The 14,562-nt window shown below is 38.8% G+C and overlaps 4 protein-coding genes across 4 annotated transcripts; all 4 read right to left on the reverse strand.

Annotated features, from left to right (window-relative positions):
• Nucleotides 1-2,205: 2,205 nt before the first annotated feature.
• On the reverse strand, nt 2,206-3,370 carry LOC106920763 (claudin-4-like). Its single transcript, XM_014992019.2, has one exon. The coding sequence runs from the start codon at nt 3,282-3,284 to the stop codon at nt 2,613-2,615; it is 672 nt and encodes a 223-aa protein (XP_014847505.2). The 5' UTR covers nt 3,285-3,370; the 3' UTR covers nt 2,206-2,612.
• A 1,435-nt stretch (nt 3,371-4,805) lies between these two features.
• Nucleotides 4,806-5,943, reverse strand: cldnf (claudin f). The gene has a single exon (XM_014992268.2). It carries the CDS (start codon nt 5,823-5,825, stop codon nt 5,073-5,075), a length of 753 nt encoding a protein of 250 aa, XP_014847754.2. The 5' UTR covers nt 5,826-5,943; the 3' UTR covers nt 4,806-5,072.
• A 2,820-nt stretch (nt 5,944-8,763) lies between these two features.
• Nucleotides 8,764-10,013, reverse strand: LOC106921309 (claudin-4-like). The gene has a single exon (XM_014992948.2). The coding sequence runs from the start codon at nt 9,940-9,942 to the stop codon at nt 9,301-9,303; it is 642 nt and encodes a 213-aa protein (XP_014848434.1). The 5' UTR covers nt 9,943-10,013; the 3' UTR covers nt 8,764-9,300.
• A 2,711-nt stretch (nt 10,014-12,724) lies between these two features.
• On the reverse strand, nt 12,725-13,781 carry LOC106921372 (claudin-4-like). Its single transcript, XM_014993078.2, has one exon. The coding sequence runs from the start codon at nt 13,685-13,687 to the stop codon at nt 13,064-13,066; it is 624 nt and encodes a 207-aa protein (XP_014848564.1). The 5' UTR covers nt 13,688-13,781; the 3' UTR covers nt 12,725-13,063.
• Between the last annotated feature and the right edge of the window lie 781 nt (nt 13,782-14,562).

The following is a 14,562-nucleotide window of genomic DNA, read 5'->3' on the forward strand; positions in this document are numbered from 1 at the left end:
TAATATGAGCTACATTTAATTTGCCTTTGGGATCAATAAAGTAATTTTGAATTGGACTTGCCTACAGATTGTTTTATGTACAGAAAATTTTATAAATCCTTTTTTTTTTTCAGACCCAAAGTTTGTTTACTCACTCCAGGCACTAAAAGTTAAAAATAAGAGCTGCAGTTTCAGCTGTTTTCTTCTGACTGTGTGGGATTTTGCGGAAGCATCGCTGAGTTTTAGGTGAACTCCTGCGCCTGAAACCGGTTCCTGGGCGAGTCAGCCGGCGTGCCTGAAGGCAGACGCAGGAATGTGAAACCAGATAAGTTAGCAGGAACAGGACAGGGAGTGTTGACTCTGCTCACGTAATGGGAATCATTTCTGAAAGTCACAACAATTTCACCATTTCTTCACTATCAGAAGTTACAGACAAACATTTGGATCACATATTAAATAAAGTTTAATATGTGAAGCAGCTCCATCTTTTAATTACCTGATTGGCAGCTTTGATTAGGCATTGATCAAAATGGCAGTAAAAATAGATATTAGCTATGAAACTTATTCCATTCATTATACAGACTATAGGAGTTTACATAAATCAAGATTTAAAGGATTTGATGAGTTTCTATTATGCAATATGTGAAACTAGTTTGTTCAAACAAGCCCATGTTTAAAAAATGATAAAGATTATTTTTAATATGAAGTCAACTGGATTATTAACATGACAGGTTTTGAGAGTTTTTACAAAAAAAAACAAAAAAAAAAACGGGAAATGTTAATTTGTGCTATTATCCGGTTATTATTTTGTTGATCCATATCCCTTTTTGTTAGTATGTAATGTTTGTTGTATGTACACTAACTGGTGAATAAAAAATGTATAAGAAAAAAAGCTAATTAATGTCAGCTCCAGTTCAGTTTGTAGTCACTTCACACATTTCTTCCTTTTATACTAAACAAGTAATTTCTTCTTAACCTGTTGGATATTTTTCTGAATGCTTACACATCTGTATGAATAATCATAAACTCCTCTTTTCTTGTTTGGAAATTATTGTATATTATTTTTTGAAGATCTTACTTCACATCCTGTTTCCATTGATGATGGTTCCAGTTTGGCCTCTGAAGCCTTTATAAACCTAATTTAAGTTTTATTTCATTCTATGAAACTGAGGTTATATAAAATTATAAATCAGGTATAAAATGCCCCATAATTGGTACAAAACCAGATTGGTGGAAATGTGTTTTGTTTTAGTTTGTAATATGTGCTCAAATAAAGATAGAAAGTGCTCCTTTTGTTTCTGTTCCCACAAATATAAAGTCTAATTTCTCATACAGCAAACTGATCAGACTGAATCTCTGTGACATTCATTCACTGTGAAGTTAAGGTCTTTGAAACACAACTTCAGAACAAGTGAACCTTATTTTCTACCTCCAAACACTCAAACCTTTTCCCCCGTGTAAGTAACGAGGTGTGTAATGTTGGCAGAAACTCAACAGGAACCGAAAAGGCTCCGACTCTGGGCCGGACAGTAGAACTGGTTTAACTGGGCTGGAAAAAGCCTGACGAGTTTGAACAGTTGCATGTTTTTACATACTTTCACTGCACAAAAGTTTCCCCCCAGACACGTTTTAACACTTCCTCCAAGAAAGAAAAAGTGTCTCAGCTGTTACTCATGAATATAGTTTTAGATATGTATTATTATTTGGTAGATTTTGAAAGTTTAATGTTTATGTAATTTCTCTGTGAGAATCAAAGAAACACTTTTGAATTGTGAAATTTGTGTGGTTGGACTGCAAAAACACAAAATCCTTCTCAGTATTTTTGGTTTAGTAACTTTTCAGCAAGATATATGAGCTTGTTTTAAGTCAGTAATTCCTGAATATTTATGAAATAATCCTAGTTTCACTGCCGTCGTTACCTAGCAACCCCAGCCTGTCGCCTAGCAACCCAGTTTGTTCTACTGTCAGATTATTTCACTTATATGACATTTTTCCCATGTTATACCTGAAACAATTTGCCAATTAATTACAAAATCAATATTACTAAATTGTTGACTTAAAACAAGCTCCAATATGTTGCTGGAGTTCCTTGTGATTTAGTTTTTACTTATTTTAAGTGGACCAAGGTATCTGCACTCGAAACAAGAGCATAAATACTTTTGTGTTTCTGGAGGTTTGTATCCTAAAGGGAATCTCTGACCAAGAAATGATCTCTGACAACAGTAATAATATGATGACCACAATTTATTACAAAGGTATAAGGTTCAAAAACACAATTCAATAAGTGATAATAAAAAAAAAAACAATCATAACGTTTAAAATAGACAGAATACTTTACAATAAATTCACAATATATCACTGGTCTCTTGTACAAAGTCAATCGTTAGTCTTAATGGTCATAAACCAGTTCAGACTTCACATTCAGAGAACACAACGCTCTTATATGGTCCAGTAAGTGTAAAAACTGGACCGTAACTCACACCACATCTTTCTTCTTTAAGAAGGTCCCCAGCTAAGGATTCCCAGATTTCTTTCAAGAATCCAGCCTCTCAGTCAGTCAATCACTCTTTCAGAAAGACACATGGAAGGCATTTCGCTTACGAATGTCAGTAATTTACAGTCTTTCTCAGCTTTCAGACGTACGCCCGGCTGCTGGCTACGGATCTGGCCACAGATTTGGGTCCCTGGCTGTACTTCAGGGGTTCCTGGCTGTACCTCATCGGATACTCTGGGGCCTCGTGTTTGGGAGGACAGGAGCTGCACAGCAGGGCCCCTCCCAGGATGAGCAGCGCCGCCGTGCCCCAGCCGATGTAGAGCGCGGCGCCCAGCTCCCGCCGCTGGGCGTTGGTCATGATCGGGTTGTAGAAGTCCCTGATGATGGTGTTGGCGGACCAGCACACGGGGACCAACACCAGAACCCCAGCGCAGATGAAGACCACCCCGGACGCGATGGCCACCCTGACTTTGGCGCGCGGCTCCTCAACGAAGTTGGTGCACTTCCCTCCAGCGACACCAAGGATGATTCCCATGGCGGAGACGATGATGGCAACGACCACCAGTGCCCGGGCGGCCTGCAGGTCCTGCGGCAGCGCCAGCAGCGAGTCGTAGATCTTGCACTGCATCTGGCCGGTGCTCTGCATCACGCAGTTCATCCACAAGCCCTCCCAGATGATCTGCGCCGTCACGATGTTGGCGCCGATGAAGGCTGTGACCTTCCACATGGGCAGGGCGCAGGTCATGATGGTCCCGATGAAGCCGATGACGGCCAGGACGAAGCCCAGCATCTGTCGTCCCATTGACACCATGATGGAGTTTGAGTTGGAGCAGAACCGAGCAGAGAAGACAAACGAGTTGAGAGGTCGGCCGGCTGAACAGCTTAATGCCAACGCTTTCAAAGCCCAGTTGGTTTTAAGGACGTCGGCTTGAAGGCGGAGCCAGAGCAGCTTCACCTCGGATCTGAACCAGTTTGTGTGGAGATTTACCAGTCTGACCAGATTTTTCACATCATTTTTTGTGCAGCTGAGGCGCAGTTTCGACAAGATGGATGTCCTTATGCAGATGACGATCAGCATTCCTGATTTAAACAACAACAAATGACGCTGTTGGGTCTTGGACGGACTGGGGCGTCGCTTCCAAGAACTGGTTTCAGGTGTTTAAAATGGAGAGTTTCACCGGACATGTGCTTGTTTATTTCCATTTAGGGAGCCTCTTCCTGGTTTTACTACAGGTCCGCTCAGCACATTAATATATTATTTAAGAAACTGTGTCACTAAGTTAAACACTTCAAATAGATTCATATGTTAAAAAGATTTTCCACTTAAAGTTAATAAAAGAAACTTGACATTTATAATTATACTATTACGTCAGAACAATATAAATGACATTTTATAAAACAGAAACATGAATTTAACGACAAGTATGCATAACACCAACTGGTTCCTCTTAATCTGACAAGCAAGCCGCATCTAGACATATATTCTAATTTATTAAATATGACTTTATTTACTTTAATCCTCTTGAAAAAACTGTAATCAATTAAAAAGTAGAAGATGTCATGGAATACCAAAGACATTTCCTAATGAGCAAGATGTATTTATGTTAAAAATAATAATTAAAGAAGACTTTTTACATTTTTACAAATATGTTTAAAATAATTTATTACCTTTACAGGCCGTTTGACAACTTCTTATGATTGCAGACAAACTTTTTTCATGTCTCCAATCCTATTTTGGAAAGCACACACACATATAAACACACACATAATATCTCAAATATATATATATATATATATATATATATATATATATATATATATATATATATATATATATATATATATATATATATATACACATAAAATGTATGTGTGTCTATATTGGGCACAGATATAAACTCATAGATTGTATTTTACTTGCAAAACTAAAAAGTTACCATTTTTTATTTAAGATAAATAAAAAAAATTCTTAAATAAATTTTAAGATAAATTTATTTAAGATAAAATTATATAGATATATTCTTCCTTATATAGATAAATAAATGTATCTATATATAGGGTGAAAAGAAAATAAGAAAAACATTAAAAGAAGTAAAATTTATACTGTTAGAATTTAACTGGAAAAGAAAGTAATTAATAAAAACTTTTATATAAAAGTTCTTAAATAAAATGTTGCGTTTTAAGTGTATTGATTTCTTTACTTATGTATCTCTATTATTTTTAGACAGTTTTAGTCCTCCATAATTATAATGTGACTTAACAAAAATAAAACCCCATCTTTTTTCTTTTTTTTATTATTATTGTATAAAATGACTCCACAAACAGAAAAATGTAAAAAGACTCAATCATTTTATTGAAGCAGTTTTTCTGGGAAACAATGAGTCACAGCAACTCAGAAAGTTGGAAAATAAATACAACCACAGTTGTTTCCTTAGAAAGCGATGCATGAGTTACACAGGAAAGAGGGAACAACAGTCCTCCAGAATCAGAGCTATTGAAGAAAGTACTTTTACATCACATTTTGCTGGATTACAAAGCATCTTTTAAAAATACAGTATCTGTTGAGATGCAGTTTTATGATACAGTGCAAACCAGAGTTTCAGTTTCTGACGTATGGCTGAGCAGAGTATGCGCTTGGAGCTGCGTAGGGTTTGGCGGGGACGTAGCTCCCGGTGTACGTCCCGGTGTACGGCTGGTTGGACGGCGCCGCGTACACTGGACCGTACGCCGCCGTGTTCGGGCGCCCGTAGGTGTACATCGGCGGTCTGTAGGCTGGATAATAGGGCTTACTGGGAGGACAGGACGTGGTCAGGATGATCCCTCCGATCAGAAGCAACACTGTCGAACACCAACCGATGTAAATAGAAGCTCCAATTTCCCTTTTCTGTGTCTCGATGGTCAAGGGGCTCTGGAAGTCTGAGACGCTGATTGCCGCCGACCAGCAGACGGGGACCAGGATCAAGATGGCTGCCAGGATTAAGAGACACCCGCCGATGATCACTGCATTGGCGTTGCTGGAGTCCTTCTTCAAGCAGCTGGTGCACTTGGTCCCAATGAAGGTGACGATGAAGCCAATGAAGCCCAAGATCAGGCAGATGATGACCAGCGCGCGGGCGGCCTGCAGGTCCTGCGACAGCCGCATCACCGACTCGTTGAGCTTACACTGCATCTGACCCGTACTCTGCATCACACAGTTCATCCACAGCCCGTCCCAGACTATCTGGCCCGTCACGATGTTGGCGCCGATGTAGGAGGTCACTCGCCACATGGGGATACCGCAGCAGACGGCGGCCAGGATCAGGCCTACGAAGCTGATGACCTGGGCTGCCACTTCCTTGCCAACCCTCCCCATGGTGAAGAGGCTTCGTCCGCGGCAGGAATGAGTTGGTTCTCAGAGAGATGCAGCTCTCTCACCGGCTGCTTGTCACAGAATGGGAAGGAGGAGGTGCTGTCCTGTTGTCAGGTGAGTTCCTCTGGACAAACAAGATTCCTTCTCTTGCAGGTAGAGGAGTGGCAGCTACTTTAAAGGTGACCCATTATGCTTCCTTGAACAGGTTAGGTTAGGTCTGTAGAAAACATGCTCATTACAGTTTTTGTACTAAATATTACAAAAAATGTGAAGAGTCTCATTTCAGCAGACTGCAATGAGATTCCAGTCTCCTCTTGTCATTTAAAGGAGCAGTATTGTTTTCCAGGCACATTGTTGTCATTTTATAACACAATCAAGTAACTATGTTAACTTAAGTTGTTATAAAAATTATGTATCTATCAAATATGAATTAAAATAAATTTTATCTCTTAATTTAACACCTTGAAATTGGGTCTCTGTCTCTTTAAAAACTCCTGCTGTTTCTGAAACTCCACCTTCAGGAATTCATCACAACATGGTTCCTCTATTAACCCTTTAACAACATTTTTAACAGTGCTGCACTGAAAAGTAGTGACTATAATCAGCTCAGCAGGTGTTTGCTAATTGCTGCTGGCTAGTCTGAAGGAGCTGAGTGGGGGAGAGCTGCTCTGCGGGGCAGAAGCTCAGAAACTGCAGCTCTGAGGATGAGCTGCGTCTTGAAGGCGGGGCTAAGTCCACCCTGGCATTTTGCTCAGTTGAATAGTTGCCATGGAGATTAAAGGATTTCTCAAACATGCATGAAATAATCAAAGCAACACTCCAGGTTTGTTTTGATGATTGAATAACACGATGCAAAGCTCAAAAAAGCCAAGTTTATATAATACTGTCCCTTTAAATCTAAATAAGTTGGTGGCCACACCCCCAACTCCAAGATTACACTCATAAATAAAAATGGCTGCAAGCAGATGCACAATTATACAACCATACATTGTTGAAAAGCAGAAGTGGTGCCTCCTGCACAACCAACAAGACTGCAGCAAGTGGTTTCTGGATGGTAAGTCAACAACAAAACATTGGTCTCTTCCAGCAGCCATTGTACAAACCCAAACTTATTCTTGTTTGTCCAAACTGTTCTAACCCAACTTATAAATTTTTTATCATTACATTTAGTCATCCCTGATACTGACCAAATGTATTTAAACTTTTGAATTTGAGGGAAGTTACAAAAATAATCTCACTTCTCTTCAAGTTTCACAGCATTTAACAAATATAAACAAATTTGGTAATCCTAATTAACCCAAAACAGGAAAAATTTGGTGTGATTTGACTTCAGACAGTGCAAAAAAAAATCTGTCTTTATCCAGTGTACATAAACTGGTTTCAACTGTAACGCTCCCGTTGTCAAATAATAGTTTCTTTCTCACTGTCTGAGTTTAAATCAAAGTAAATTTGTCCTTTTTTTGCTCAGTTAGAGTTTCCAGAATTATTTCTACCTCCTAAATGGGTGTATTTATTTGTACATGATGGTGCTTGGGTCAGACAATGTGGATAACCGTCTGTTGCAACTGGGTCAGGTTTGTAAATTGACTAGAACACACAAACACACACACGCACACGCATGTTAATGGTTTCCAATAAAAGAGCTACTCCAACACAATCTGTAAAACAGAAAGGAATGTATGCAAACTCAAAAAAGGCCCAAAGTTAAGTGCAGTAATATTAAATAAATTAGAATAGTATTAAAATGTTTGCTGCTCAATATTCACGGCTTATTCTGCGGAAGGTGATTCCCGAATTGTTTATGGATTTTTCAGCAGAGCACATCTAAAATATTTGAAAGAAAATGCAGATTTGGAAGCTAAAATGCTACTTGATGCGCCATTGGCTGGCGTTTGCAAAGCAGCCAATCCAGGAGCTGCATTTATCTTCCTTGGTACTGATTGGCTGAGAGCAAAGGTAAGGAAGCCAACCATCTGTAGATGTTATATTCTGTAGTTATGGCTTCGAATGTGCATATTAATACATATTTTAACCATTAAAAAAGGAAGTTAGAGTATTTAGAGCAGATTTCATGTTTTTGTGGATTTTAAGTATTTGTGAGCAGCTGACAATATCAGCATTTATAGACTAACTACACACAGATTGATGTTTACAAGCCTTTCTTCTGTTAATTATGACAATTTCTGTTCACAGCTAATAAAATAATATAGAGAAACCAATAAAAACCTGCTTTTAATACCAAACTGATTAATTAGAGGTATGTTTAATACCAGTTTAAAGGTTGCTATCTTTAAAAGCTACTTTCAATCTGAGGTTCATCAGAACACAAATAATAATTTATTTAACAGGACAGTTTGGTGGAGGATCAATACAATATTCATCCAGATATGGTCAGGTCAACACAGAATGGAAATGGAGATTTTTTTTTTCCTTCATCACAAACAAAACAGTAGGGAGAGTCTGAACTGTGTTTCCTGATAAGTGTATTTTGTGACACAGCTTCATGGGAGAAAAACAAACAAACATTTGAAGAGAGAAAATCTGTCCTGAAACTGGAAGCTTAAGGTGCGGCACTGACAGAAAACAACCTGAGATCAACTCCGTCTGCATCGAAAGCTTTCCTGAAAAAAAAAAAAAAAGTCTCACAACGTCCCATGACTGAAACGTTTGTATACACAAAACCAACGAGACACGCCTCGGTCACATGACGCTGCGCCAACAACAAGTTCGTCACCTGGAAAATATTACAAAACAATCTCATCATCATTTCGTTTCTGTTTTAAAGCACAGAAACAAGAAAACTCTAATGTTTAATTAAATGTAAGTTAACTAAAGTTTGGAACAGTTTTATTAAATTCATACTGAGGTTTAAAACTCAGAAAAGTGTTAAAACGGACGTCTCGCCCAAAATGTTCCAACCAGGAAATAAACTGAAAGAATATTCGAGTACTTGCGTAATATTTTATTTAATTTTTACATTTTCCACGGAACTATAACGTAATAATCCAGTTTTAACAGAGTTTATTTACATTACAAACACAAAACAAGTAAAGTTACATGAGTATATGGAGAACAAAAAGAATTTAAAAGTAAAAGAAAAAGTGTTACGTATTTATTTACACATAGATGTGTCTGTTATTAGGGTCAATTTCTTTAAAAATATAAATGATCACAATGACATTTAATAATTAATAAAATCTCTTACAATGTTCAAAAGGAATTAAATATTCATTTCTTGGATTACCTAAACAGATTGTTTCCAAAGTAATCATTATGACAGAAAGCCTGTTTAAGTTAGCTAAACTACAGGAAATAATAACATTTACCACAATTATTTATCATTTACGCCTTTGGTCTCACCGACCAAACGCTGAGAATTCGTACAGTATTTACACTTTCCGTGGATCCATCAGTAAGATCAATACGAGCCGACATGTCAGCTGTGTTGAGCCTTCGTGTCCGTGTTAGGAGGGAAACCTTATACGTATTCTCTGGATGTGGAAGCGGTCTTCACTGGGGTGAATCTGGGTTTGGAAACGTAGTTCAGGTCTTCCTCACCGGCGGGGCAATTCCAGCAAAGTAGCCCCCCTCCAATCAGGAACAAGGCAGAAGCTGCCCAGCCGATGTACAACGATGCTCCCAACTCGTATTGAGGAATTCCAGACAACATCAAGTTGTAGAACCTGTTGATGACGGAGTTGGCGGACCAGGAGACGGGAATGAGGCACAGCACCCCGGCGAGGATGAACATAACCCCAGAAACGATGCAGACCTTCGACTTGGATTGCTCGTCCTCAATGCAGTTGGTGCACTTTCCTCCAGCGATGGCCATGAACAGCCCCAAAATGCCCAACAAGATGGAGACGATGATCATGGCGCGGGCCGCCTGCAGGTCCTGCTCCAGCGCCAGCATGGAGTCGTAGACCTTGCACTGCATCTGGCCCGTGCTCTGCACCACGCAGCTCATCCACAGGCCCTCCCAGATGGTCTGAGCCGTGATGATGTTGGCGCCCACGAAGGCGGACACCCTCCACATGGGCAGCCCGCACACCACGATGTCCAGCAGCCAGCCGATCGTGGCTATGACTATGCCGGTGATCTGAACGCCCTGAGAAACCATCTTCCTGCCTTGCTGCGACGCACCAAACTCAATGAGAAAACAGAGGAAATGTCGCAGGCTCGACTGTAAAGGTTCTTATGTGAGCAGAGTGGACAGAAACATGAGGGTAGCCGATACCACCGACCTCAGCAGCTATTGGCTGGAAAGTGTTTGTACACAAACACAAGGTGTCCTTAATGCAGTGCTGACCTGCAAGTTTCAAGGTGAGCAATCAGTAAACTAATGTGATCAGTGCTGGGAACCTCATTGAAGGAAAAGTTTGATAACTTTTAACAATAAACCCCTTCAATGTGGACCCCGTCTCCCTGGGAAAAATGCTAAAACAGCTGAAACTAGCATTAGTTTCAGCTGTTAAGTTGTCAACATAACGCACAAAATCTTAAATGTTTGCGTGATATATAAAGAAAAAGGGACACAGCGATTTGCTACTAATTATCAACACTATGACAACAAGGTCAGGAAAAGGATTTAATGATGGAAAAGAGGGAAGTAAGTCAGTGATGCTAGCTTGACTATGATAATCTTAACATGTAGATGTGATGTGGAATTCAGTGTGTTTTGTTCAGTTACAAAAGGCAATCCACACAGCTAATGTTATTTAGCTGTGTGGAATATGAGAGAATATGACTAATTTATTTATTAATATCTTCAAAATCCAAAGTTTACGTAAAGAATGATTAGTGCCTCTTTTCCAATGAGGTAAAGCTGAGATTATGGATGTATTTTAAGGCCACAACTGGAACACGCTGCTTTCTGATTTTAATAAATCTCTCACTATTGTTGCATTTAATCAATAGAAATATTTTATTGTAATTCTGACTGACCTGAAACGGAACAGGTTTGGTCTGATTTAATTTCAGACGATGAGAAAAAAAAGGTGTGTATCTTTATTCAGTGTGTGTAATATTATTGTTTCAAATGTAGACGTCTATGCTGATGACACACAATGTTATATTTTTCTGTCACAATATTACAGTCTCTTTTCAACAATCTGTTGCAAAGAGAGCATTTTGTTTCTATTCTCCTGCTTCTTTTAACACAATTATATTTTATTGTTTATCTTTTAATTTGCTTCTTATATTTAGATTTTTTATGTACTATTTTCAGTCATTTTGATCCCTGTTTTCTAAAAAGGAGTTTTAATTACCCCAAGCATGATCAGTGTTTAAATACAATCCCTGCTTTTCCTGATTTTAAGCTGCATGTTTCACATCTTTTAAATTCGTGGAATTTAAAATATTCCATGAATATTTTAAATTCTTGGAAAATAAAAGCACCAAAGTTCAGATTTAAGAAAAAAAAACATGTAAAATATGTAAAAGGAAAGCAAGTGCTAATAACTGATCAGTTTCTAACATTTATCAATGAAAAAAAGAGTATTAAAGCTTTTCACACATATTTTTTACTTAAGCTGATGTGCTGCAGCTGCTCCTTATGATATGATGTTGCATTAGTACCTTCTATATTAACTACAAAATCAACTTAATTTTTAAATAGAATGCTTAAATTGGCTAAATTAAGAATTTGAATGAGAAGATAATTTCTCTTCCTCTACCAGTGAGGGGCAGTGTTGCACAGCGGTTTACCCAGGCAGCTCAGTAATATCCTTTCAAAGATATTACAAATTTAAGTTTGTATTTTTAAGAAAAAAACCTCCTGATTTATGATAGTATGTTCTCAAACGTTGAAATTCTCTAAGTGCTCATATTTTAAAGTCATAAATGTCCTCGTATTTTGGACAAAGTGCCTAAAGAAAGGTTCAAACTGGCAGAAAATGTTTTAAATTGTTAAGAGATGCTGAACGGCAGAATTACAACAGAGCTAGCTCAGGAACTGACATATACCGTGTAACTATAGAGAATCCATGTTGCTTCTGCTTCACAAAAAAGGACTGAATTCATCAAATCCCATGAAACTAGCTGCCGTTGTCACAGCATTTATAGGAAAGTTTAGGTAAATTATTTTGCCGAAGCGAACATTTGCATGAAACGGTTGGCTGGAGTCAAACCCTCAACTTCCCAGCTGAAAACAAAGCTGCTCTTCCCAGAGAGCCACACCTATCCAACACTTGTTGGTTACAAACGCTTGAAAAGAATCTAGAAAAACAATCTTTTCAGAAGCTTATTCTTGGAGATTAGCTTAATGATGAATAACACAAAGGAGTGTAGGTCTGTTTTTATTGGAAACAGATCGAGAAAAATCTAAGACATTTACCCAGAAAAGTGTTAGATCAGCTCAGAAGGGTAAACTGCAGAAACACAAAATCACACAAGTATTTCTGTCTAGTTTCTAGTGCGGATATTTTAAATTCACGTGAAATAAGACAAAACTAACTTACAAGTAACTTTTCAGAAAGATATGAGCCTGTTTTAAATGAACAATTCCTTAATATTGATGAAAAAGTACAATAGGGCAGTTATTCCGCTTTACTAACGATCAACGGGCACAGCGCTGTTACCTAGCAACCCCAGCCAAGACTTGCCCGTTACCTAGCAACGCAGTTCTAGTTCCACTGGCAGATTATCTCACTTATAACATTTTTCTCCCAAGTGAAATAATCTGCCAGTTGGACTGGAACTATTTTTTAATGAATATTAAGGATTTCTTAGCTTAAAACAAGCTCTGATTTCTTTCAGAAAAGTTACTTGTAGGTTCGTTTTGCCTTATTTCATGTGTACTAGGAGATAGATTAAAACTACTTGGTGAGATTTTGTTTCTGCAGTGCAGTTTGTCTTAAGCGTTTAATTTCTGAACAAAAATGAATCAAACAGATTACTTAATCTTAGTATTAATAACAAAAAATCTTTATTTACATTTTCAGACAGAAACCACTATAAAGTGAATAATTCAAAAAGTAAAACGTAAATGTACGAAATGAATAAAAACAAAATGAAATGCATTTAAAAACACAACACTATGAATTCAGGTAATACAAGAAAAGTTGTTCCCAGGTATGTCGTCATTTTCTTTCCTGCTTCCCGGTGACAGTTAATCGGGCGTGGCCGCCGTCTCGTCCTCACAATGAACCAAATCAGACTGAATCCTGAACACAACCAAAGTCCAAAACACTTTTTTTCCCCAGAAATGAATCACAGAGTCTCTTCTTTATGTCTTGGCCCTCTCACACGTAATCCTTGGGAGCAGACGATCGAGGGGCTGAGTACTTGGCAGTGTAGTTGTCTTTGGGAGGGCAGTTGGCGCAGAGAAGTCCACCGCCCAGGATGAGGAGGGCGGAGGCCCCCCAACCGATGAAGAGCGATGCTCCAATCTCCATTTTCTGTGAGTTGTTTACAAATGGGCTGTAGAACTCTCTGATGATGGTGCTAGCCGTCCAGGAGACGGGAATGATGCACAGAAGGCCAGAAATGATGAACATGACTCCGGCTGTGATGCACACCTTGGTTTTGGCCCTCTCGTCCTCGATGCAGTTGGTGCATTTCCCCCCGGCGATGGCGAGGAGGAGGGCGAGGATGCCAACGAGGATGGAGATGATGACGAGGGCACGGGCCGCCTGGAGGTCCTGCTCCAGCGCCAGCATGGAGTCATAGACCTTGCACTGCATCTGGCCTGTGCTCTGCACCACGCACTCCATCCAGATGCCCTTCCAGATGGTCTGAGACGTGACGATGTTGGAGCCGATGAAGGCCGTCACTCTCCACTGGGGGAGAGCGCAGGAGATAATGACCCCGATCCAGCCAATGATGCCGAGGGCAATGCCCAAGATCTGTAGTCCTGCAGATGCCATGCTGTCTCACGAGGAAAAACGTCCAAAAGTTTTGTCTGCTTTGTCTTTGTTGGCAAGTCTCGCTTGAGAGATCCCCAAGAGTAAATGTTTGTCCAGGGTGGAAGCAGGTCTCTTATACACGCCTGGGCCAGGAGGGGCTTGTCACATGCTCACGCTGTGACGTACAAACACACACACACACACACACACACACACACATACTCCCCTTCTCCAGGCATGTCTCATCCCGTCAGGTTTTTGTCCTTTTCAGGGTAATCAAAACAACTGCAAATGCAACAACGTGACTCATGTTTTAGCTGCTATGATACACTCAAATCAAAGAAACAAGGAAAGAAACAGCCACATCTAAATTATTATTTGCTTGTTCTGCTGAAACATAGGAAAATCATTCAGGGTTTAAATAAAAAGACTCTTTTTCTGTTTACTTTAAGGTAAATTAATGCAATTCCGGAGATTTATCTCAAACTCCAGAACAAGATTCTGTATATTTGTCATTTATGACACATTTCAGAGCTGATTTATTTTTATAAAGAGGAAGTTACTTGTAAGTTATTTTGGTTTATTGTCTATTATTGTCTATATTAAGGAACTACTGACTTTAAAAAAAAGCTCTTATTAAAATGTTATTTGTAAGTTAGTTTTGTCATTTTTCAAGTGTATTAAGATATTTGCACTAGACATTAGACCAAAAAGTCTTGGTAATATTTTATGTTTTTGCAGTGTATTTGTAAGAAAATCCTTCAGGTTTGAAAAGACTCAATGACAAAGTTTCTCAAGGATTTTCTTTTAAAAGTAATTTATCTCAAATTCCAGAACAAAATCCTGTTTTTTTTGTTTCATTTATGTCATTTTACAGCTAATTTATTTTTATAAAA

This window comes from Poecilia mexicana, unplaced genomic scaffold (genome assembly GCF_051168715.1).
Source record: "Poecilia mexicana isolate PSO_F unplaced genomic scaffold, ASM5116871v1 scaffold_13, whole genome shotgun sequence".
NCBI classification, from domain to species: domain Eukaryota; kingdom Metazoa; phylum Chordata; class Actinopteri; order Cyprinodontiformes; family Poeciliidae; genus Poecilia; species Poecilia mexicana.